General features: G+C 42.8%; 1 protein-coding gene across 5 annotated transcripts in view; it reads right to left on the reverse strand.

Annotated features, from left to right (window-relative positions):
- The window catches only part of LOC102222908 (protein TANC2-like), an 80,476-nt gene that overhangs the window by 34,353 nt on the left and 19,547 nt on the right, over positions 1-26,576 (reverse strand). For 3 of the 5 annotated variants that reach the window (XM_023349605.1, XM_023349601.1, XM_023349602.1), the window contains exons 4-10: positions 18,323-18,462; positions 8,573-8,741; positions 7,456-7,776; positions 3,454-3,579; positions 3,110-3,376; positions 2,293-2,432; positions 76-307 (exon numbers count right to left, since the gene is read on the reverse strand). In XM_023349605.1, coding sequence (XP_023205373.1) covers positions 76-307; positions 2,293-2,432; positions 3,110-3,376; positions 3,454-3,579; positions 7,456-7,776; positions 8,573-8,741; positions 18,323-18,462 — 1,395 coding nt within the window. The remainder of the gene's footprint in view (positions 1-75; positions 308-2,292; positions 2,433-3,109; positions 3,377-3,453; positions 3,580-7,455; positions 7,777-8,572; positions 8,742-18,322; positions 18,463-26,576) is intronic. The other 2 variants (XM_023349603.1, XM_023349604.1) reach the window with 2 other exon arrangements.

Below are 26,576 nucleotides of genomic sequence, written 5' to 3' on the forward strand. Positions count from 1 at the left end.
CAGACTGGTTCAGTCTAACAGGTCTGAACCAATAATAACTGGTTCAGACTTTTCATGCATTGTATAATGTTGTACCTTTGTGGAGTGCATCCAGGGGGTCTAGTATTCCTCTCTGAAGGGCTAAGCTCGGATCCTGAATGCAGGAGCGCAGACTGAGGATGCTCTGCAACTGAGGTGAGTGCTGCAACAGTTTTCGATAGGCGGTCAGTTGAGGGGCAGTGATCAGCATGGCCGCCATGTTGTGGACGAACTCAGGAACAAGGCAGGTGTAACAGTTATCAGCTTGACAGAAGTGAAAGGCCACTACCTGCAAAACAGATCGGCATACACATAAGTTTGATTGTCTTTTCTTGGCCTTTGCTAAAGAAATGTGACAGAATAGACCAAGACAGATTTGATTGTCATCCAATTGTATATTTAAAATGTACATATTGAGCAACGTGTACTGGTGGGCTCAGTACACATTGAAATCATTGTCTAATAATGACTATAAATCATTCTTATTCACTCTGCTTAATCTGTTTCACATTTTCTTAACTTATAGTCACAAACTTTAGTATTTACTATATTGTCAAATGTATTCATTTGTTTGGTTTCACACATGAACTTTAGCTTCAACTATCATCTATCCTGGAGTCTGTTGGAGCTTGATAAACTTGCTAGGAAGGCCAGTTCTGTGCCAGGATGCCTCCTTCCCAGAGAAAGTGCTGGGAGACAGAAGGAGTGGCTTAAACAACATCACTGTTGGACAGTGTCTCCCACCCCATGCATAAAGTTGTTGCTGAACTGGAGAGCTCCTTCAGTGACAGACTACAATGTTTCCAACAAGACCACCTGCCCCCAAGAAGATCACATGAAGTCATACTGTGAACACGTCAGAGTATGTGACAGGTTCACAGATAAGGCAATCATTTTATCAGCCTATCTAAACAACACCACATCATGAGCCTCTTCTGTTTTGATGTGGGAGCTGCTCTGCTACTGACAGCTCTCTCTTAAACTAGGTTTAAAGGTGATGAGTTGAACTTGGCAAGAGTGTGAGCGGCTGGTCGTGCACGTCCAAAGTTTTTGGTCCAGATTGCTCACGACACCTTTCACTCAGAATGGATGGTTTTGAACCAATGTTTTACAACAAACAGAAAGCTGGCCATCTTAGATTGAAATTTCAATTTTGACCCAATTTTGGCCATTTACAGCCATTATATTTGGTTGAACTCCTTCTCGTGACTTTGATCCCTCATGCTTAAGCGGCGTGGCCTGACCTCAAGATTTGACATCTTGCCATAAAATACAAAAATATCGTACACAATAACTCACTGAGACACCAAACCTTCAGGGATTGAAGGGCTCAATGGTCAAATCCTGACATCATCAAAGCCATGACCCCGGAAATAGGTTCAGTGTTTTACTTTGAAAGGTCCACATCTGACTCCTGTCACCTAATCAACATGGCATTGTGCCCATTGATAGGAAGTTGGTGAAACATGGCCTACAGTGCTGACATGTTTGTGTGTGTCCTATTGGATTCTAGTATCATGCCATTCTTAGTGCACATTGCTTAATATAATGTTTGCTTACATGCTGCAGCCATAGGAGGTTAAAGTGAGTTTTGAAAGCTTTACGCAATATGCATGAGTGTGTTTATAGAATTTTAGTATTCTTTCAGAAGTGCATTTGTGAGGTGCACTGATGTTGGACAAGAAAACTTGGTTTGTAGTCTCCACTCAAAGCCAGCTGTCAAACTTACTAACTAGTTCCTGGACTAATTAGTAAAAAGAACCTCAGTAGGAATATAACTGTTCTTTGAAGCCGTAACATCTAAAATGAGAGACTGGACATGAATTCTGAAAAACAGTGAAGAGGCCCATGGCATCTCTGGAAGAACTGCGGAGAACCGCAGCTCAGGTGGAAGAATGTGTTGACAGGAAAACGCTATGTATTCAACTATTCAGGAAAATCACCCTGAAACACCACTCTCACTGTGAAACATGAAGCTTCTCCAGAAGGGACAGAGAAGCTGGTTGAAACTGATGTGAAGAAAGATAGTGCTAAATAGCACATGAACATTTTGAAGGGGAAAACTTTTGTTTGCTAGGATATGCAATGTAACCCTTCTTTCTATATTAGAGCCTTTAGATTGAAATAGCACAAAGATTCAAGTGCTGTGAGTATGTACAACGTTTTACTTTGTTGCGGGTGTTAAAGTAGAAAACAAATAGCATAGCAGTTACTAATTTACAAAAGTAAACTATTAACTTCAAATACAGTTTGACACAGAAGTGGAAATACAACCTGTCCAGCTAGTCTCCACAATGCCTCCTGTTGTCTTCTCTTCTTCTCTGGAGTTCCTGGACAGCTTCCTCCTCCATTTTCTTCTCCTGCCCCCCCTCCTCTTCCAGAAGACTCAGTTGAGAGCAAAACCGATTCTCCATCTGTAATGTCAATAAAAATGTTGGATTCAGTTTTGTCTCTGGGTTATGGCTTTTCATATCTGATGGATTTTATAGACGCTCTCCATTCATACTGACAAAGCCTTAGTTATTTTTCAAAGTAAGAACAAATTTTCAGTTTCTAGGTAGGTAAAACTGGTACAGACATACACTAAAATAGTTATAAATCTATTTGACCCAAAAAGGTGGTTCAAAAATTGACTCATGCAGGCTGAGTAAAAATGCAGGTCACATCTTATTCAAAAGCATGCATCATTTTTCTACAACTTCACAATTATGCAATATTTTCTGTTCTTCTATGATTTATGCTTCACAAGACAAGATGTTGTATGTCAGAAGTAATGAGATGGTCATGTCATTACAGTGATACTATAGTCATAAGACAAAGACTGAATATGACTGTGGTCCCTTAATACTCAGTAATTAATTTTGAAGTTACACATTATGTTCATGATGTGCAGCAGGGATATCTACACGTGTTGTAGATGTCCCTGCTGTGCACATGTGTACAGTGGTGGATATAATTCCTACTCTTCCATCTGGGTGCTTATATTCATTGTGGTCAGTTTGTTTCAGACCAAACTTTAAGGCATTTTTATAAAATTTTAAATAAATTGACAACAGAAGATCAAAAGCCAAGTAGATCTGAATATGCTTACATTTGGGTATGATCTGCTTGCCAGTGGTGCTCGGCCACATGTGGTGTCCATGACAGCTGAGTGCCACCAGCCTTGCAATGATAGCCGTCTTTCCATAGCCCATGTTGCCAGTAATTAATATGCCTCTGTTAGTTGTTGGGTCATTGCCGTGCAGATGGGTGTCAACTTCCTGGAAGAGCCACTCTCTGCCCATGAACAGCCAATCAGACAACAGACCAGGAACCTCGAAATGGAGTGGTTTCAGGTTGAGGGCTGGAGTAAAATCAACTGCAGTACGGAAGAAAGGAAAATTGTACAATTATTGCTATTTCACAGTATTTCCAAACATATTTGCTAATCTTTACCTCCAGGGTCCTGCTGATTACGATTCCCAGAATTCTCTCCAACCATTTTGAGGGACATCTTTGAGGCTAAATGTCTCTGTTGATCATCCAGAAAGGCTAGGTCTTCAAGGTGGGCTGAACTTGTGGCTGGAAAAGGAAACAAATTAATTTTGTGTTTAGGTGGAAATAGTTCTGTTCTGTAAATATAACTTCTCAACACTACCACTAGATATTTTTCAAGTAAAAAGAAATAATTAAAAAACTTTTTAATTTCAAAGATTTTGTGTTTCCAAATACAAACAATAAATCATGTGGACTTTTTGGTGCTGTAATTTCTAGTATACTCCCAGAACCTAGCCCTTGCATCATTACCAACCTGTCCGTGTTTCTAACAAATTTTCCCCTCTCAGGGACGCACCAGCTAACAAGCTGACTCGGTAATTGGCAGCAGCATAGTTAGAAATGTGGCACTAGAGATAGAGACACCAGGGATCAGAGTCAAATGTTTGCCAGGGCTCAGAACAGACAACACCAAATTCTACCTGTAACTAGTGGCTAATATATGATAACATTCATTGGAGCATATCTGGTTCAAAGTAACATTAAAAACTTTGAAGGAAGTGGTGCATTAAATATTTTAATGGAGGAGTAAACAGTTTACCTTGTTAAAAAAGAAAGTAATGAGTTAATTCAACTGTAACAAGTGCAGTGTGCTGCATAATTAAATGCACACATGGAACTCTTAGTTGTAAGTTAATCAATCGGGTTGAATCAGGCTCAGACAAAATATCTGGCTTGGTCTGGGTTGGGCAGGATTTTTTTTAGGTTTGATCTTTTAGCAGAAATTTCTCCTGTAAATGAGAACCAGGAGGAAGTTATGAAGCTGTGGTTCAAACCCCAGCAGTTTAATTAATTTAAGTTTAGCTGATTAATTTAATTGTTCTGTCAGTGGTTTTTATCACTGTGGAGAAAATGTTAGATATGTTCCTTAAGGCTCTGGATGTTGTAGGGTTGTGTTGGCTGACGCGACTCTGCAATATCGCATGGACATCGGGGGCAGTTCCCCTGGATTGGCAGACTGGGGTGGTGGTCCCCCTATTCAAAAAGGGGGACCGGAGGGGTCACACTCTTAAGCCTCCCTGGCAAGGTCTATTCAGGGGTCCTGGAGAGGAGGGTCCATCGGATAGTTGAACCTCGGATTCAGGAAGAGCAGTGTGGTTTTCGTCCTGGTCGTGGAACACTGGACCAGCTCTACACCCTCGGCAGGGTCCTGGAGGGTCCATGGGAGTTTGCCCAACCGGTCTACATGTGTTTTGTGGACTTGGAGAAGGCGTTTGACCTTGTCCCTCGGGGAGCCCTGTGGAGGGTTCTCTGGGAGTATGGGGTACAGGGCCCTTTGATATGGGCTGTCAGGTCCCTGTATGACTGGAGTCAGAGTCTGGTCCACATTGCCGGCAGTAAGTCGGGCTCGTTTCCGGTGAGAGTTGGACTCCGCCAGGGCTGCCCTTTGTCACCGATTCTGTTCATCACTTTCATGGATAGAATTTCTAGGCGCAGCCAAGGTGTTGAGGGGATCCGATTTGGTGGCCTTAGGATCTCATCTCTGCTTTTTGCAGATGATGTGGTCCTTCTGGCTTCATCAGGTCATGATCTGCAGCTCTCGCTGGAGCGGTTCGCAGCCGAGTGTGAAGCGGCCGGGATGAGGATCAGTGCCTCCAAATCCGAGGTCATGGTCTTGAGCCGGAAAAGGGTAGAGTGCCTTCTCCGGGTCAGGGGGGGTGTCCTGCCCCAAGTGGAGGAGTTCAAGTATCTCGGGATCTTGTTCACGAATGGGGGAAGAAGGGAACGGGAGGTCGACAGGCGGATTGGCGCAGCGTCTGCCGTCAAGCAGGCGCTGTACCGGTCCGTCATGGTGAAGAGAGAGCTAAGCCAAAGAGCGAAGCTCTCGATTTACCGGTCGGTCTACGTTCCCACCCTCATCTATGGTCATGAGCTTTGGGTCATGACCAAAAGAACGAGATCATGGATACAAGCGGCTGAAATGGGTTTTCTCCATAGGGTGGCTGGGCTCTCCCTTAGAGATAGGGTGAGAAGCTCAGTCATCCGGGAGGGACTCAGAGAAGAGCCGCTGCTCCTTCACATCGAGAGGAGTCAGTTGAGGTCGCTCGGGCATCTGGTCAGGATGCCTCCTGGACGCCTCCCTGGTGAGGTGTCCGGGCACGTCCCACCAGGAGGAGGCCCCGGGGAAGACCCAGGACACGCTGGAGGGACTATGTCTCTCGGCTGGCCTGGGAACGCCTCGGGATTCCCCCGGAAGAGCTGGAAGAAGTGGCCGGGGAGAGGGAAGTCTGGGCCTCCCTTCTGAAGCTGCTACCCCCGCGACCCAACCCCGGATAAGCGGAAGAAGATGGATGGATGGATGGATGGATGGATGGATGGATGGATGGATGGATGGATGGATGGATGGATGGATGGATGGATGGATGGATGTTCATCTGCTTGATTAATGTATGATAGGATCTGGATGGTGTAAGGTTCAACTTGTTGAATATTAAACAGCATAAAAATTAAATGCAACAGAATAGAATTAAGTTCTTTCTTGTGTGCATGTGTGTGTCAATATAATTTCAAATTTAAGGGATTAATATGGAATATGACAGAATATTTTTGATGTCATCAGTCAAAATGACAATATAACAAAAAAATCTAGTGCAACCTCTGAATTTAAATGAAATATTTTTTGGGGGAAAGTGCCTTGAGATGACATTTGTTGTGAATTGAAGTTCTAAATAAACTAAATTGAATTAAGTGAAACACTTTTTTACAGAATTGTACAGAAGTATCCATTATGTTAGGTCACCCTGCTGCATCACTCTAGCATATAAATCTGCTTTGATCTAATAAATTCCATTATAGCTGTAAGTTCAGCATCATAGTCCTGGCGCCTCAAACAGATGAGCCTCCAGGGTTGGCCTGTATTTAGCTCCATCCATCTTAAAGTCTGTCATCAATTATAAAAAGCATCCCCACATCTACATCAACAGGTGGGACAGTGTGTTCAGGGTGAAGTTCAGTTTTAGTTTTACACCACACATTGTGTTTTGCATGCAAGTTCAACTTTGTCCAATCAAACTGCCTGTTTAGAGATTTTTCGTGAAAGCCCAGGGTGGTTTGTGATAAGCTAGAAAGAGGGCTTCTTATGGATTACATCAAATGATACCTTTCCTCTTGTCACTCTTACATGAAGGTCAGATTTGCTGAAAGCATTAGTCGTAGTTGTCATGTGACCAGATCCTTCCACCTGAGCTGTGAAATTCTGCAACTCCACCAGAGTTGAGAAGGACCTCTTTGCTGTATCTTTGACTGATTCTTTTCAACTCTGGCCTGTCAGCAAATGCAGACATGTATGGTAGGGTACTGCAAAATTGTTTGAACTGTGTTTTACTTTAGGGCTGCTGCAGTGAAGGGGGCAAAAATAATAATCTTAAAACATTTCAAAAACAAAAAAGCCTGTACACTTTGCACAATCTGAGAACTGGCTGTGCCTTATCACCTGCAGGTATGAGAAATGGTACAAATGTCATTTCCTTCCTGTGCACTAGAGGAAAAGACAAGAGGGAGAATGTGTTGTGACTGTGCTGCACAAACAATGTCACTCAGACCTGAGCCTTCTGATTTTAGGTTCATGCTTTAAAAATGACACATTATGATCCTCTTTGCTTCACAGCTCTGATGAGTATATCTAATGAAAGAAATCTTGTTTTGAAAGCAACTGGTAACTATGTTTGTAATACTTTCCTGACTGCTGACTGTGAGAAAAAGTGATGAAGTTCCTTCCTGTGTGTGTGTGTGTGTGTGTGTGTGTGTGTGTGTGTGTGTGTGTGTGTGTGTGTGTGTGTGTGTGTGTGTGTGTGTGTGTGTGTGTGTGTGTGTGTGTGTGTGTGTGTGTGTGTGAGGGAGGGGGATGCGTATGCATGTGTGCATGAACACACTGGAACACACTACAACACACTGTCATCTTACCAGCGACTGAATTGGGGCGCGGAATGAGGTTGAGGGCTATGGAGTGGGTGGATCCAGACGAGCGTGAACAGCTGGATCCTCGGTTTGGGTGGAGCTTGTTCAGGCTGTAGGTAGAGGCATACAGGCTCTCTTCTATCCTGTACATCGAGCTGCCGTTGGTGCGACTTGTGGATCTCGCACTCGAGGACAAAGTGGACGCCACCACTGGCTGGCCTTCTTGCTGCCAGATGTTGAGGCTGCTGCCGTTGTAACCGTCAGTAGAACACTTGGTGCCGTCGTCCCGCTCTACAGCAGAATCAGCAGAATAGCTGGTCAGCATGGCTGGAAAAATGTACGGGAAAACATTAAAACAGTAATTCATTTAGCACAAAATCTTGGAAAAGATTTCATAAACTTTTCTTATTATGTCACAAATTTTAATGTATTTTATAGGGATTTTATGTGACACTTCATATAATTGAGAAGTGAAAAAACTTCACAATTATATAAAAAAGTTACACACATATTAGTTTAGTTAACTGAATGAGGTCATGGGTACTCTGCCTTACTCCCACAGTGTCTAAATTCTTAGGTCTTAATGTACATCTTTTTTGTCCTGTGTGTCTCTGTGTTGAGCAACCTGGCTAGGATGTACCTTGTCTATTGCCTAATGACCACTTTTAGTGGGTAAAGCCAATGGATGGATGGATAAACGATTATGTGAAACTGCATGTCACTGACATGTATAAAATAAGAACAGTTTATTTTTTATCTGTTTAATTGGGGGATGATGGTTTATTTGTCCTTACAGAGCATGCTTGTTAGTCATATAAAAAGGTTTTAATTAAGTGTTGTTTCGTTTACACCTTTATCACCATTGCCTCTGCTGGCCTCTCAAAGAGCTGTAGAAGCTAAAATACACTAGTTTTACTGCTTTAAGTTAACATTAAAGAGTGAAACATGCTCTGATATGCAACATTTAAGAATGGACCTCAATCTCTCTAGACTGGCTTCCAACTCCTATTTTATGCATAAATGGAGATTGTGCAGACTACTATTCGCAGACTACAGAGATTCTCAAAATGAGTGGTTCATCTGCTAAGGGTGATGCTCCAGGAGTCATCCTTTTATGTCTCACCTATGATTCCACTGTCTCTGCTTTCCAGTGTGGAGGAGGGGGAGGTGATAGAGGCATGGTACAAGGAGGCATGTTTGCCTTTATTGTTACCCTCCATCCCAGTGTGAGGCTGTGGAGTGGTGCAGGGGGAGGAGTTGCTGCTTGCCAGACTGGAGGAAGGAGACATCTTCTGTGGGGAAGGAAAGACACTGACCGATATGTGTATTATTTCACAATAATTGCTTTTATACTGTGAAGTCTTATACCGCATATATGTTGGGATCTGTGTCCATGTAACAGGTGGCCTTTTGCGGCTGGATTTATAATGGAGATGAAAGTCGAAGCAGAATAAGGTGGAAACAGCAATGGTTTATTCTTCCAAAGCACAGCATCAATAACGAAAAAACACAGGTGCAATTGCAGCCTTAAATAGTCCCAGCTGTGAAGGATCAAACCACTTTTAAATCACAGGGGATCTCAATTTACCAATTTCCACTTATGTAAATATATAAAATATCTTTTGCCAAATACAAGCACATTTCTATTTACCTTTTATAAATATTTTATGTTTTAGCCGTACACCATAACAAAACCCACAAACAATTTCCCACCTCCCACTTTTCCATGGCCTCTCCTGGAATCTCTAAATGGTGTCTGGACTTCAGGGAAGTATTTGTCCAAACACCTTGGAGAGGACACAGAAAAGACAGGTGAGTTACTCCATCCTAGCACCTCCACACTTTACATATTATGCACAAAAATTTGCTCAAATTTAACAAACCAGTAACTCCTTGCTCTGAGTAACAATTATCCTCCCTTCACAGACAACCACCTCACTTCTCAATGAGGAGAATCTGTGCACAGCACAGAACAATCTGTGCTGTGCAGAACAATCTGCACAGCACAGATTGTATTTATTGAGTATTTGTAGTGCTAATCACTACAAATACTCAATAAATACAGTTAAAACTTAAAATCTATGCATAAGGGCAGTTCTAAATAAACTGCTAGTTTTAGTAAAGTGCAAAAAGTGCTCTTAAAGTGCTACACAGTAACTTAAGTAAAAGTAGTTCCAGTAATGAAGATCTCTTCATTACATTTCCTCCCTCCTCTCTTAAGAGCACAGTACCTCAGTCCTCTGCTATTCTAGATAAACAATCAGCAACCACATTGGACTTGCCTGACTTGGCATCCCTCATTCGTCTTAACCACTGGAGGGAACAATAGTCAGTCTCTAGGATGAAGTGACGTCCCAGAAGATAATACATGAGGGGCTCGATAGCCCACTTCATGACCAAGCACTCCTTTTCCATGGCTGAATATCTTGTTTCCCTGTCAAGCAGCTTCCAACTCAGAAACACCACAGGCCTTTCACCATCTACCTCTTGTTGAAGGACTACTCTAAAGCCCACTCCTGAAGCATGTGTTTGCAAGATGAATGGCTTACTGAAGTCTAGGGTGTGTAAAACTGGATGAGTACATATGCTTAATTGAGGTCTTTGAATGCTCAATCACACTCATCTGTCCAGCACACATTGTTGGGGGCCGCACCCTTTGTTAGGTGGTTCAGTACAGCTGATCACTCTGCAAAAGAAGGTATGAATTTCCGGTACAGGCACCCAGAACTCCTCTCACCTTTTTCTTTGTAGTTGGAACTGATAAGGAATGGATTGTGTCAACCTTTCCCATTTGAGGCTTTATCTTTCAAAAACCAATGACAGAACCAGAGTACTCCACTTCTCTATGGGCTACAATACACTTCTTGGGGTTAACAGTCAGTCTAGCCAGTTTGATTTGGTGTAGAACCTCCTGTAGGTGTATCAAATGCTCCTCCCAGAACTGGCTATACACCACAACATCATCCAAATACCATGACCTAAAGCAAGTTTTCAGCAAAGATAAAGCATAAAGCCTCGTCATTATCATCTCATCACCCATATGACTGCGCCTGGGATCTACTCCTGGGGGCTCTGTCTCTTCAACATCTCCCATCCTAAACACCAAGCCATGGAGAAAGGAATCCACTATCATTGGATATATTATCTTCACCACTGGGGGTGGGTTTTTTCTTTGTTAGTAAGGATGACAGCTCCCTCCAACCCTGCATAGACTACAAAGGTTTGAATCAAATCAGTTACAATAAAAACATTTTCCTTCTCATCTCCTCATTATTCGAACCAGTACAAGAAGCTACCAACTAGATCTCTGCAAAACCTACAATCTTGTCTGCCAGGGAGATAAATGGAAATGTACCATACTTGGTCATAGCTTTTGGTCTTTGCAATGCCCCTGCTATCTTTCAAGCCCTCATCGATGATCTCCTTTGTGACTTTCTGAACATCTTTTTTTGTCTATCTTGATGACATCCTCATCTACTCCCGGAACCCTGAATACCACTAAAGACATATCTGCCTGGTCCTCCAACGCCTTCTTTGGAACCATCTTTTGTCAGAGTCAAGAAATATGAATTTCATAAACCTTCAGTCTCATCAACACTGACCCCAGTGTTGAAGGCATCAACACTGACCCCAGTGTTGGGAAATACACTCAAGTGCTTGATGATTGTGGACATGGTAAACTAAGCACTCCAGAATGAACTAGACCTCAGTAATGGCCCACCAAACAGAACTTTCATCTCTACCTCCAATCCATTCCCGTCTCAATCACTGGTTGTATTCCGAGTTTTCTAAAAAGAAAAAAAAATGGTTGTGCACCGCTCCGTAGTGCCTCGTTTATTATATCAGCCATGCTAATGCTGATAGATCGTGTTTTAGACAGATTCTTTAAACATATGTTTTAGTGCACATGCTGCCCTGTAATGTTTTATTCATTTGGCCAGGATATATCTTCCAGCTCTTGCTTGAAATGTGTGTGGTAAGAATATGTGAAAAACCATTAAGTTTTATAATGACTGAAATGTAAGTAGGCTATGTCATATGAAAGCTTTGAATTATAACCTAACTAGTTATATTAATTAATTTAATTAATCTATTTTTAATTTAGTATTATTTTATCTAGCTACAGAAAACTAAAAACTATAGTTTAAATAATAGTTAAAATAGTGTTGTCTCTGCCAAACAGTCATGGAGTCTAAATACCAGGTTGTCTTATTTTGTGTAGAGCCCAAATGAAGAGAAAAGGGAATATCTCCCAGTTCTTCTTAAAGAGGCAAAAACCAGGGCCAGACCAGGACCAGACAGAACCCTGCAGCAGTGACCAACCTGGAGAAGCCAGCCAGGAGACACCAGGCCCAAGTGTATCACCAGCAGGTTAGAGGCTGTGACAGAGAGTTATTAAGTAGTAAAATCCAAATAAGCCTAATTCTAAAGGTTAGTGTAGCGAAGGTTCTACGTTCTAAACTTGAGGCTGGTAGAATGTTTACACTCGCCACTGTGTGTCGATCAGGACAAACTGAGGAGGGGATTTCCTGTTTGTGAAGCTCTCTTTATTTGGTTGTTACAGCAGTAGTACAGGCTTGGAGTTGGAGATGTGTGGATGTGGAGGTGAGGTGATGTGGTCTAAATCATAACAGAAAATAAAGCCCACGTTAATTCACCTTACACATTATCACGTACAAGTTGCTGCAGTGACATCTGCTGGCCACAAACTGACTACACGTATATTGAATGCTACAACCGATAGCCAACAGGCTAACCCACGTGGAGTTAGTAAAAGGTCGCATTAAACCGGCGACTCTTATGAATATAACATCAACATGTAATACAGACGGAACTACTAAATGAACTGCCTTGATACATTTAACAGCAATTACTTACAGTAAGTCAAGAACGCACATCGACCTCAACCGAAACAGTAAGCAGCAGCTGCGTGTCTCCACTCCCAGAGTTATAATGCTTCTGCAGCTGCTGAATGTGCAATAACGAACTCGCCACCGGGTGGCGCACCTCCCTCTCTCAGTCCAAAGTAATAAACACCCGAACCTTTGTAACAACCGCCCCCCAAATGTATGAAGTACATTTGTTACAAAACAAAGGCGACGAACTAAGTCTTCAATGATGAATCCTGACCGCTGGCTTCTTCAGGTGCCGCAGGAAGAACAACCATCCTCGCTACTGGTCGAGTGTAGACTCTGTCCTTCACTTTAACATCCACCGACCTGATGCGGCCGTCAGCGCTGGGATGCACCTTGGTCACCTGTGCAATGGGCCACAAGGCTCTGGGAAGGTGGGGGTCCATGAGCATGACCATAGCATCCTCGTTCAGGTCAGCTTGAGTGGTCTGCCATTTCTGCCTAACCTGTAAATTGGGAAGGTATTCCCTGATGAATCTGGACCAGAACTGGTCTGCCAGCACCTGGGAGTGCTGCCAGCGACGCCTGCTGGGAAGTTCAGTTGCCGGGTACACGACCTGAGGCAGCAACCCATCCGGCCGCCCCATCAACAGATGATTTGGCGTCACAGGGTCAGGATCAGCGATACTGGAGGAAACATAGCCTAATGGCTTCGAGTTCAGAATGCCCTCCACTTCTATAAGAACTGTCCGAAGTTCTATGAGTTCCTCTTCGAGTGGGGTTGCTGGTGGCGTGGGCCAGTAGTCTGGAGTCTGAAGTAAAAAGGGGGGTCCTCTTGTCCATCTGTTCAGCTCAGACAACTCCTGCAAGGTCTTACCCCGGGTAATGTCATCAGCTGGATTGCTGGCTGAATCTACATAACGCCAGGACTGTGAGTCTGTTAAATCTTGAATCTCTGTCACTCGGGTGCCCACGAATACTTTATAGCGACGAGTCCGAAAGTATCCATCTTAACACCGTGGTGGAATCTGTCCACAAGGTGGTAGTGTCAATCTTCAGGGTGAGCTCAGTGCTTAATACCTTGGCTAGCTGGGCTCCTGTTAAGGCTGCAGAAAGCTCCAACCGAGGTATGGACAGCTGTCGCCTGGGGGCTACCCGTGAGCGAGCGAGGAGGAAGGCTAGGTGTATTTGTCCCTGACTATCCTCAGACCTGAGGTATGCCACGGACCCATAAACCTGTTCCGAAGCATCGTAGAAGATATGTACTTGTCTGTTGATGATCGAAGCATCTTCAGCTGCATGCGTGTAATGTCTGGGTAAGGTGACTTGGGGCAGTGGTTGGAGTTCACCTTCCCACTGCGCCCATAGTTGCTGGACATCCGGGGGGAGCAACGGGTCATCCCAATCCCGCCGCTTCTCCCACAGCTGACGAACCAACACCTTGGCCCGAGTCGTGTAGGGTAGGATGTAACCCAGAGGATCGTACTGGGAGGCGAGAACCTTGTAGATGTTTCTCATGGTCAAGGTCCCATAGCTGAGAGGCCTGTGTTTGTAGCCAATGAGGTCTTGCTGAGGGTTCCAGCTAAGCCCAAGTGTGCTTTCAGATGGATCGTGCTTGTCTTGGGTCAGCCAGAGCTCTGTAGCAGGGGAACGGGCCTCACTTGGCAAGTGGCTGATCACCTCCATCGCATTACTTGACCATTGACGAAGGTCGAATCCCGCGGAGAGAAGCAGTGCTCTTAGCTTGTCCACCAAGGTCTTTGCTGTATCCACAAAAGGTAAGCTTTGTAGCCAGTTGTCGACGTAAAAACACTGCTCCACAGAAAACCGCACATCCTCTCCATCCTGACTATGGTCAGTGACGTGACGCTGGAGGGAATAGGTCGCACAACAGGGGCTACAAGTGGTGCCAAACCTGCCACTCATAAATGTCTGGTGGTCGGTCCTTGACCTGATCCCGCCACACGAACCTTAAGAGGGGTCTGTCTTCTGGAAGGAGGCGAACTTGGTGAAACATCCCTTTTATGTTGCTGCTGATGGCGACGGCATGTTCCCGGAACCGCAGTAACAGTAAATAAATCGACCAGTAGCAGTAATAAGTGATGCACTGAGGGTGGTCCGGGTAGTAGGAAGTCGTTCAGATTAAGGCCCTGGTACTGGTGAGAGCAGTTGAACACCAGCCTGTCCTTGTTTTTATGGTTCATCATATGATGAGGAATGAACCACGACTCCCCCTTTGATGCAGTCTCTTGAGGGCCCAACTTCACCACACTACCGGCCTGGACCAGCTTCCGAATCTCCTCCTGGTATGTGTTAGCCGTTGTTGGGTTCTTACTCAATCTTCTCTCATTGCTCCGTAAGTTGAACACTGATTCAGGAGAGGCTTTGAGGACAGGCATGGTTTTCTTCCGTAACAGTGGTGTAGCGTAACGGAAAATCCCATCAACATACACCAGTTCGGTCCTCTTCTCCAACAGGTCTACAGCTTCTTGGTTAGCATGATGCTTTTTGCACTTTTTATTGTGTCTTTTTATGTATTTCACAATTAAGTTCCAGAGAGAGATGAGGGTGATATAGATTCAGAGTCTGGGGAGGAAGACAGTGAAGCAGAAGGAAATGGCACTGAACTCCCCCCACCCAGCACAACCTATTGCACACCAAAAGGACCAGTTGGTAGGCACACACTACCCATGTTATGCTACAGAAACTTAACTAAATACAACTTAACTTATTGAGATGTCTGCCCAAAAATACTCTTAAAATACTTAATATAATTACCTAATATTTATTCCAGACATCTCCAGAACTAAAGCGGAAGGTCCAGCTCAGCCATGTCTGTCAAAGCTCCCAAGAACTCAGCATGGAACAAGAACAAGGGCTTTCAACAGCTCTTGGTACAAAGACAATACATGGCTTGAGTACTCTGTATCTCAAAATGCCAGTTACTGTTTTGCATGCAGGCATTTCTCCCTCACTAGTTATACAGAATCATCCTTTACATCTGAAGCAGGGTTTTTCAACTGGAAAAAAGCCTTGTTTAAGGATGCTGGGTTTAAAGTTCATTCAGAATCAGAGCAGCACATAAATGCAATGTATGCCTGGACTGAGTACAAAAGGGTCAATGAATGTAACAGATCTATTCTTGATGCCTTATGAGGGTAGGAAACAGAAAGTTGAAGAAAATAAAAAATACATTAAAACAGTTGCTGAGGTGTTACAGCAACTCAAAATATTGCACAAAGGGGTCACAGGGAGTCTGATGACTCTGACAGTAAAGGCAATTGCAAAGCATGACCCCTTTGTGCAGAGAAGGTTAGATGCACATGGCAATGCAAAGTATACTAGCCACCAAATCCAAAATGAGATTCTGCAGGGATTGGCTGAAATGGTTCAAAAAGAAGTCATAGCTGAAGTTAAACAAAGCGAGGTGTTCAGTGTGTTGGCAGATGAGACTAGAGATTTACAAAAGAAAGAACAAATATATTTAGTAGTCCGTTACTATTACAGTGGTGCCATACATGAAAGCTTGCTTCACTTTCAGTCGGCAGAAAGCTTAGATGCTGAGGGTCTGACCAAAATGATAGTGGGGTGTCTGGAGAAGCATGGTCTGGACTACAGAAACAACCTTGTAGGACAGGGTTATGACGGTGCCTCTGTGATGAGTGGGAAGCATTCAGGTGTTGCTGCACGCATTAAAAACGATGCCAAGTTTGCATTTTATGTACACTGTAACGCACACTGTTTGAATCTCGTTCTTGTTGATGTGGTAAAGTCAGTGCCTGAAGCTGAAGACTTTTTTTCTCTTCTTCAGAATATTTATAAATTTGTAACTGGTTCTGCTGTTCACACCAAGTGGCTTGCTGTCCAAAAAGAGCTGTATCCACAACAGAAGCCTATAGGGAGCTCCAGAGACTAATAGATGTTAGGTGGGCATGTAGATACCTGGCATGTTGCAATGTGAGAGACAGGCTTCCAGCGGTTTTGAGGCTTCTGCAAGATATTTCCCTTGAAAATAACAGTGGGGATAGAAAAGTAGAAGCAAATGGTCTTTTGGCTCAGATTGATTTTCAGTTCATAGCACTTTTAGTTACTTTTTGTAAAGTGCTCGGGGATATCAAAATCCTGTCTGACATGCTTCAATCTAGCAATCTTGATTTATCAAAAGCCGTAGATTTAGTCGGCTCCCTGACAGACACATTGAAAAGCTACAGAAGTGAAGCTTGCTTTGGTGAACTACTGCAAAATAAGCACCCTGCCACTCAGCAAGAGACAGCCTAAGGCCAGTTCCAGGTTTTTGGACTCACTGGTAATGACTACTGTAGGACAGAGGCACAGTGACCAAAGTAATGAGGATTTTAACAGAGGTGTCTTTTATCAGATACTTGACTGTCTCACAGCTGAGCTTGAGAGGCGTTTTTCACAGAAGAATTGTGAGATAATGCTAGGGGTTCAGTCTCTAGTCCCAAAAAGCCCATTATTCTTGAAAGAGGAAACACTGTATGCTTTTGGACAGACACTTGAGTCAGATCTAGAAGATCTTAAACATGAGGTTCACCAAACCAGACGGCTTCTTCTGAGGAGAGAAAAAGGTGGGTTAGAGAGACCCTCTACTTCACTTGACTTTGTTGTGTTCCTGGAACCTTATAAAGAGGTTTTTCATGAGCTGTTTAGACTTTGTAAGATTTCAGTTGTTATCCCAGTCAGTACTGCGTCCTGTGAGCGAAGTTTTTCTGCTCTAAAACTGATCAAAAACCACCTTAGAACAACTATGGCTGATGACAGGTTAAGTCATCTTGGCATTCTCAGTGTTGAGTCAAGGAGGGCACATACCCTCAACATGGATAACTTTGTAAAACATTTTGCTTCTTCCCACCAAAATTGGAGAATTATACTCTCTTGAGTGTATCCTGGCTTTGAGTTTGCAGTATGTTGTTCCCATTCAAAGCTTATTTGACCATAGAAGTTTCTCAAACCATTATAAATACCACCAGGGTAATGCTGGTCAGCTCTGGTGGTATTGTCTTGCAGTTTACTATTTGGAACCAGTTTTATTTATTTATTTTTGAGAATTTGTTTTTGGTCATATTCTGGGCTCTGAGTTTACATTTACATGTTCACTGTTCCATAGTGCCGTTTAACGTCTTGTTTGGTCATGGCAAATCTTTGTTAAATAAACCATTTTAATTTGAGTGTGTGTGAGAAAATATTTGTTTCCTTTCGTTCATCATTTGTATATGGACCCCTCTGATAAAGCCTTGCTCACCCTTTGGCCACCCCTTGAAAAAAAGTCTAGCTCCGCCACTGCTTTTCAAGACTTCCTGGACGTAACCTTGGATCTTATTTCAGATCATTCACCAGCTCTGTCAGCAACCTGCAAACCTTCAGTTATTCCTCGGATCTCTTCTATTCTGACCTGCAGCCTCAAACCCCCCTCATCCAACTTCACTGGTGTTTTGTTTGAACCTGTTCTGCCCCCATCATGTTCCCAGCAAACAAACATCCTATGAACCCTTTATCAGACTGGATCTCTTCTGGAACCTCTGTCAGACTCTTATAAAGATCTCACTCACCTCTTCCTGACGGACTACCGTCTTCCACACAAGCAAGTATCATCTGTATTTTTCCTGTTAAACCTCATTCGTAAACCTCAGTGCTCCAATCCTCCTAAGGTCTTGGATCTGACCTTCAGCCAGACATCATCTTTGCACATTTCATTTCTGTTGTAAAAAAATCTTTAAATCTTTTTTGGTTTTCTGTGAACATAACTGCATATGGGTCAAACTAATACCCCGGAAGACCCAGGTCATGCTGGAGAGACTATGTTTCTCGGCTGGCCTTGGGATTCCCCCGGAAGAGCTGGAACAAGTGGCTGGGGAGAGGGAAGTCTGGGCCTCCCTTCTTCAGGTGCTACCCTCGTGACCCGACCCAGGAAAACCGGAAGAAAATGGATGGATGGATGGATAGATAATACCAATATCATGACAATATGTGAAAGACAAAGTTTGGGGTTAGATACATACCTGTCCATCGTTTGGGCTGTGATAAGGTAAACATGACTCTCCAACTGTGACCTTCTCCCCAAGAAGGAAGCCAAGCTGGGTCCTCAGAGCATCAGCCGCTTCGGCTACAGAAGGTGGTGGTCCCAACTCCTCTGCCTCATCTGAGGAGCAACAGAGAGCAGAGGAGGGGAAATGGTTTGAACAAAAATTGGAAAATAATTATGTGATCTCTGCTGTCAAAAATCCTCTCTTACCCACAGGCACGTGCGGGGGGGGAGCGAAAGGGGCTTGAGCACCTGCCCCTTTTATCCTTAATGCCCCTAGTGCCCTTTTTGAGTTTAAAAAAAAAAATAATAATAATTTTTCGTTTTTTTAGTCTGTGCATCAAGAGGCCTGCTTGTGCCCCTCGGCAATAATATTTAGCTAAATATAATAATTAGCAAAATAAACTAGTCTGGCTGCCCTCAGAGTAATAATGACTTAATTTCTCTTCCTCTATGTTGTTCAGACACCGGGTCCATGGTGAGGAGGAGGGGGGCGGATCTGTGCCCTCTAACTATCAAATATGGGCAAGAATATTTTTTATACACTGGTTTGTGAATAAAAACATAGGTCTGATGTTGACGTTAGAAGAACTGTTTCTATTTATATTTTTGTAATTGTCCTCGCAATAGCAGGATAAAACCCACCTCGCCACTAAACACAGAAATGCTTCGGCTCCAGAGAAAACTTCTGACTTTAACTTAATCATTCTGCTAAAGGCCCGGTTCGCTACAGGCAGTCTGAGTCGGTCCCACCGACAGATAGAAAGAATATTTGTCTTTATATCAGACATCCTGATATAAGACACTGTACTGCGACTGTCACCGTGAGTCGCAACCCAACTCAAAGTCCCAGTAACACCCGGTACCACCAGGTGACTGTTCACTTTCCTTCTCCTTAACGTTTCTACCAGGCGGGTTAAAGTCGCTGCTGATGGGATCTGGGCTGGAGGTGAGCGGCTGTCAATAGATCTTATTGCAGAACCTAAAGTCTTAAAGGAAGATTCAGCCCAGAGCATTTGGAGTTCACAAAATAAACATCTGTGAAAATATTGTAGCAATAATTAGAACCGCAGCAAAAAGCCAAACATGCCATAATGAAATGAATCAAAATGTCTCCAAAGAATCGGCGGACTGATAGGGGCCACCGGGGGATTAAAGGTAGATTCCAGAGATGCTCATCGCAGCTGCTGTTCATGCATGGCCAGCCCAAGGTAATATATGGCCTTAGACAGAACCCCCCAGAACCCGTCCTACTAAGAACCTTAGCATCACTAACATGTTTAAATATAGATAAGGTGAAGTCTGTGAGAGGGAGACCAGGTTTATTGGCCGAGTTTAAAATCAATCACTGATTATTGGTTATTTGCTGTGATGTATTTGTGAACAAACCAAATTCAAACACAATGATTACACCATATTGTAGCCATGGTAACACAACAATCAAACTATCAAGATGATTCTTTAAACTTTTACAAAGTAAACATCCTAATTAAATCCTAAATGTACTTTTTTTATCAGCTGAATGCATTAAATAAAATGTAATAACATTGTCATTCTCTATAAATGAATTCTACAGGTTTAGATCTTTGGTCTGTGTTACAATTAAACCATTTCTAGGGCCCCGGAATGTCTGGAGCCCCCTGAATGTCTGGAGGGCCCTGAATGTCTGGAGGGCCTTACCAGCAGCTACTGAGTTTTCTTTGCCTTGATATCCCAGTCTTACAATTCTAGATCTCAGAGGTGCTAACATCAAAAAATTATATAGAGTTAATCCCTTTGAACTTTTTTGATTTATAAAGCAGTCTGCAGCCAAGTTGTTGTAGAGGTTAAATAGATATTATTAGGCCTTAATTAGAAAAATGGCAGAAAATTTGCTTATTTCATAACTTCCTAACCAGCGACCTTCTCTCCGATGGTCTGTTTAACAGCTACAGTCTCAGATCAGCTCAGCCCTCCAGGACTGTCAGCAGCAGAAACAGCAACATTATACCTGCTGGGGAAATATACATTTGCTTTGCATTGTCCCCACATGATGGCAATTATATAGTATGATCCAATTAGATTCTTGATTAATATGGGTTGTTGCTATGTTGTTGTTGTACGGTGTTTTAAGATCTTGTTCAATGTGCCCTTTTTTAACTTTGAGCCCCTGCCCCTCCAAAGGTCTCTGCAAGGCCCTGGCCTTTTTTTTTTATCAGTTTGTTAAGTTAAATGACAGTATTATGAAGTCAAAAGAAACTGATAAAAAGAAAGGACAACTAATAGCAATAGTCTTCGGTGGAGTATTGACTGCAGCTTCTGTAGAAAAATCTGTTTTTGGGTGAAAAGACTGGAATTGAGTTGTTCAGACAACCATGAAAAAAAATTGGATATGGATCGCATTTGGGCAAAAAAAGTGGGATTTGTGTCACATCTGCCTGCTGTCTGAACATAGCCTAAGTGTGTGTGTGTGTGTGTTTGTGAGTGAAACTAAATAAATATGGATCTACTGTAAAATGTTTGTTTTTACAGATTGTTCGGTTGGCATGAGTAGAAAAGCAATATCAAATCAGTCTATTTACTTGTGGTTGAATTCTTTTATACTCTTTAGTGAAGGAAGCAAGAGATAAATTGCTGGCACGTAACAATCCTACTTGATAGTTGTAGTCTGTTGGGATGACAAATTGTTACTCTAACAATTTGTCATCACAACAAATTGTGATGACAAATTTGTTTGTCATCACAATTTGACATCTGGTGTCAGATGTGGTGTCTTATACCCACATCTGACACCAACTACCACAATTCCAGTCTACAGGGTGTCCAACTAATGGACATAAGCACATCATATCACAAAATACATTAACACACAATATCTGATATTTTGAAATGTGACCTGAGTCTGTACAGCCAGGTCACATGTATCTGACTGTATGACATTGATACTTGACAAATGTCACTGAAATGTGCAGCAGAAAGAAAAACAACAACCATGGTGGATGATACTGATGATTAAGTTGTTAATGTTCTGGACAAGAACTTTAAAATCACAAGATGTGCCCCACTGTTATCATCCATGTTTACTTCTACAAATACTGAGCAAGCTTGCTCCATGTGATGTAATGGAGCAAGCTGTTGTGTCATCTACTGCACATGCAGGGACACTTTCAAGTCGCTTGCAGTTCAATATTAGGAGATCACATACAAGCCGCATATGTTTGGAAAAGTGAACAACCACAAAGATGTATTTGGAATTGACAGAAAATGCTAAATTCTAGTCTAGAATTTAGCATTAGAATGTAGCCTAAGTCAGTGAGCTTGAGCAAAACATGGATGCAGATGATCATTTGAATAAGTGATGATGTCATTCTTTTCCTGGAAAAAGACATGTAAATGTTTTTGTGGTGCTCTATAAAAGGTGCAAAATGGAATAGATCAATTCTCATAGTTGTTTTTAAATAATCTTCCAACGTATATCATTTGCAAATTTTTCACATTTATAGAAGTCTGACAGTAAACTCCTTGAAAAGTTCTGTGAAACTAGTTAAATCGAACCTTAAAGATCTTTGCACTTTCATTAAAATATTTTCAAGAAGCTGGCATTGTTTAGGTTTTATTGGACTGTATGTTAAAGCAAGAACTTTGACATGCAGTCCTTCACCCCCACCTTGCTTATATCCAAGCCTGGATTTTAGCATGGGCTTACTGGGGCTGCAGCCCAGGGCCCCAGAGCTTTGGGGGCCCCGAATGATGCTTTGTATTTTTGTGAATGAATAAGGTCAGAATGCCTTAATTTTATCACTGGCTAAGAGGATTTTGATGGTGGTGTTGAAAAATTGTTTGATTTGTTCTGGCAAACGTCCATTGTGAATGCTTGATTATTATTGGTCCACGTTTGACGCGTCTTTAGCATTGGGGAGGGGCATCAGGGAGTGATTTCTCACGATGGAGGACAACAGAAAGTATGACAGTGGAGCGCAGGAACGAAAAAAAAACAAGAATGCGACAGTGACGTGATGAAGAAAATATTCAAGCTAACAGGATTTTTTAAACCTCATATTGGACATGGAACAGAACATTCGTCCCTCTCCGTTTCTCAAAACGTTAGCCTTGCTAATGGTCCGATAGTTTGCCAGACCCTGGAGCTGTAATTCTAAAGAGTCACAGGCGGTGGAGTGTTTGGTTCGGGCGTTTGGCCTGAGCAAGAAGCAGGGAGTAGTCAAAATATGGATGTTAATTTTAAAGCATCGGAATACGTTTACAAAAAAACAGAAAAGTCTCCTCTTCAGATTGCGCTATGAAAGGCAACTCCAAGTGGGGAGTACATCCATACCCAGGCTGTGTTTATCTTCCATTCACCTGTGCTGTGTTTTGCTTTGCATGTCTTATTTTTAACAATGCTAAAAGTCAGTGATGCTTTGAAAAGGGTCTCCGTGACTGGAAAGACGTAAGAGAACGATTTAAAGAGCAAGAAAACAGCAAAAGTCACAGGAAAGCAACGTGACTGCTCTTCTCGTTCTCAACGCAAACTTAAGAAAGCGGAACTAGTGTTAGCCTCCAGCTAGCAGCGACGGGAGGAACTGTCCTACTGCTACAGGTGAAGGGCCAAGAGTACAAAATAGTTCAATTGCGTCATGCCCTGCATTGACGCGCAGATAAAATCCAGTTGCCACAGAATAAAAATTTTGACCAGGTTTGGCTGTCAGAGGGGAAATACTAACCCTGACTATGAGCTTGGTAAATAAATAAACCTGATAATTAGAAAGATTCAGTTGATAAAAATTGAAAAAGGGAGGGAGACAGATGAAAAAAAATAGAAATGAAGAAAGATAAATAAATACAATATATATAGGACGAATAGACAATACTGTCCAGTTTTTCATCCTTAGGAATGTTCTGTCGAATATGTAGATATATTCAAGACGTTCAAGTACTTCTTTAATAACTATTTTGTTATGTTTGTTTGTTTAGTAATGGTCTTCACATTGATTAGTTATCAAACATTCTACAGAAAAATTGCTATTTTAAAAAAAAGCAGCTTGCACCAATTTTTTTGGCCGATCACCGATCTTTAAAAAGCCTAACTTGCTGACTTTTTTGTACTAAGTAGGCAACCATAGGGTTACTGTTGTAAACCGTGCAAATGGGGAGTTGACCTGGGAGGCAGGACTGTCCATTGGCCCTCTCTCATGGTAGAGCAATAAGTAGGCCGCACATTGGCTCAAGCCCAGGGGCCCGCACCCTCCTAAGACTGGCCCTGCTGATGTCCTCCCCTTTGTCTCTCTGTTGCATCAGCTGGACAATCTGTTCATTTCTTACACAACTTTATGCTCTCCGCCTGGGATTGGCAACAGCACAACCGCATCAGTAAACAGTGCAGGACAAACGTAGCATGAGTGGCCACCTCTGGCGTCAAAACACCTTCAACACAATTGAAGGTGTTTGCTGGCACCCATGGCTGTTGGGTGGAAGACCTCCTGTGTTGACACCACTTGCTCCCGGAGTGTGTGCACACTTTCAAAATCTCTGCTGAGCAGTCCATAGCAAGCTATGACTGGTTTACAGTTTTAATGTAGAATACAAAGAAAACGATTCTACAAGATCTGCTTCAAGATCCAGCAGATCTTGAGATCTTGGAGTATCTGCTGCCATCACCTGGTTCTTTGTGGTCCAAAGCTCTTCCTTCAACAGAATACATAGCTGAAGAGAAAAGAAGAGAAGAAATATACCCAAAGATAATTAGAGAAATGTAAGACCTTCAGTTTTTAAGCACTGCGACTGTGGGATTCCAGCAAATGACATAATCAAAAGTTCTTTGTTGAGAAGATGAATTCACAAAGATACAATAGTGATATTGAGTCTGACCCAACCCACAGCAGATCTGTCATACTTTTAGTTGTTCAGTGAAGCTAGATTTTTGTTTCCACAGCTTGAACAAAACTAGTAATATAGAAAACAACTAATCACCAAGGTAAAAAAAAATCTGTTGTGGTTTAGATAATGCCATGGGTGAAAAACAAGAAAAGAATCCAAGTGTTCGTCAGTCTTGCTTCCAGCAGACTGTGCTGTAAAACGACCTCCTTCCACTCTGTTCACTCCAAATCAAAACCTCCCCTCCTCCAACAAAAAGAGGGACATTCGTACACACACAGAAGGGTTGCAGAAGGAGCTGAACTGGGAGAATAAGTTGTCTCACACAGAGAAGCGAGAGGAAAGTTTAGAAAGACAACTCAAGGGGAGTCACGTGGACAAGCGAACAAGATGGCAGCTGGCTAACGGCTCTCCGTTTCCCAACATGTAATCAGACGATGATACTGTAGTAAGGGGCTCTTATTTGATACCGTTCTCAGCAAGTGAGGGAGCAGTATAGGCTTGTGGACTTCTTTTTGGGGGAAAAAAAGTACTTTAATCCTGCAATGGCCGCAACGAAACACTCAAAGAGTATAGGCCGCATGTCGACCCGTCACAGCCCTCCACATGAGGAAGAACAGGGGGAAACACCTCCTCCTCCTAATATAACGAATTTGTTCTTGGAAGTGGTTAAAATGAGTAACATGCTACAAAGCGTAGCTGCTGATGTCTCCACAATAAAGCAGACGACGTCGGAACTGAATGCAGCGGTGGCTGCAATGCAAGAAAGGCTAACGGAGGCTGAAACACGTATCTCCCGCTTGGAGGACACTTCGGAGCGGCTGCACATTGCAGTTGGTGAGAGAAGCAAGCTAATGGAAGCCATGCTGGACCGCATGCAAGTTCTCGAAAATCACAGTAAGAGGAATAATGTGAGAGTTATTGGGTTGAAAGAGACTATCGGTACTGATGGGACACTTTTGAGCTGTGTTCGGAAGATGTTAATCGAGGGTCTTGGAGTTCGCGATGACGCCGAGTTCGAGATTGAACGAGCCCACCGGGTCTTCGCACCGTTACCCGACCCGAATCGAGCCCCGAGACCGGTTCTTATTCGATTCCTGAGGCAATCAGCGAGGGATAAAGTGATTATGGCAGCTAAGGAGAAGCGCGGGTTTGAGTGGCAAGGATGCAGGCTATCAGTGTTTCCAGATATGTCTAAAGAACTGGCGGAGAAGAGGAAGGCTTTCACCGCAGTGAAAAAGAAGCTGCAAGAGCACAACGCTAAATACACCCTGGCGTTTCCAGCCACGCTGCGCGTGAGGTGGAAGGGTAAAAACATAAGTTTCAGCTCGGCGAAAGCAGCAGAGAAGTTTTTCAATGAGGAGAGCCGGGAGGAGAACGAGCAGGGGGAGGACACCCCAAATTCAACTGATTGATGTAATTCCTAGGAGCCCATAGAAGATGTTGTGTCTGACTGTTGGGAGGCGGACCTCGCCACCTGTCATCATGAACAGAGAGAAGCAGAGTCCACGGACCTGATAAGGTTTTTTCTCTTAGTTATTCTTTCTTTTCTTTTTCAGCTGCGGTAGACAGCAGCAATAGAGTAGGTTTTAAGTTTGTTTTTTATGTTGTTTCTATCCGTTTACATGACGGGAATGTTTATTGCCCATGTAAATTGTTTTCATTTTGGCTGGGTGCACTCACAGAGCAGGTTGGGGATCAGGGGACCGGGGTATAGATATATCAGTTCAGAGTGTTTTGTTACAGGTTTAAAACGTGTATTAATCTATAATCTGCAATGACTGGGAAGTATATAAAATTCACATCTTGGAATATTAATGGATGCAGAAATCCAGCCAAAAGGCGCAAAATATTGGCGTATTTAAAGACGAATCAAACCGATATAATATTTCTCCAAGAAACTCACCTAAATGAGGGGGAAGAGTCCAAGTTTAAGATGGGTTGGGTAGGACATATTTTTCATAGCTCTCACTCGAGTGCTCGCAATGGAGTAATTATCCTTATTAAGAAAAATATTCAGTTTTCATTGATAAAACAAGCTAAGGATACAGAGGGAAGAATAGTTTGCGTCGAAGCAATGCTGGAAGGGGTAAAGGTCATACTCTGCAACATATACACGCCCAATAAGGAGGACCCTAATTTTTTCCACAAAATAAATAGTATATTGGGGGATATGGAAGGACAAATAATATTAGCAGGGGACTTTAATGAAGTTATGGATCCTATACTTGATAAAAGCGCACCAAAAGGTTCACTTAGCTCTAAAGGAAGAGATGCAGTCCATATGTTAAAGGAAGATTTGGGTCTAGTAGATGTTTGGAGGTTAATCAATCCGTCTAAAAGAGAGTACACATTTTATTCTCATTGTCACAAATCCTATT

The sequence above is a fragment of the Xiphophorus maculatus genome, chromosome 16 (assembly GCF_002775205.1).
Source record: "Xiphophorus maculatus strain JP 163 A chromosome 16, X_maculatus-5.0-male, whole genome shotgun sequence".
In the NCBI taxonomy this organism is placed as follows: Eukaryota; Metazoa; Chordata; class Actinopteri; order Cyprinodontiformes; family Poeciliidae; genus Xiphophorus; species Xiphophorus maculatus.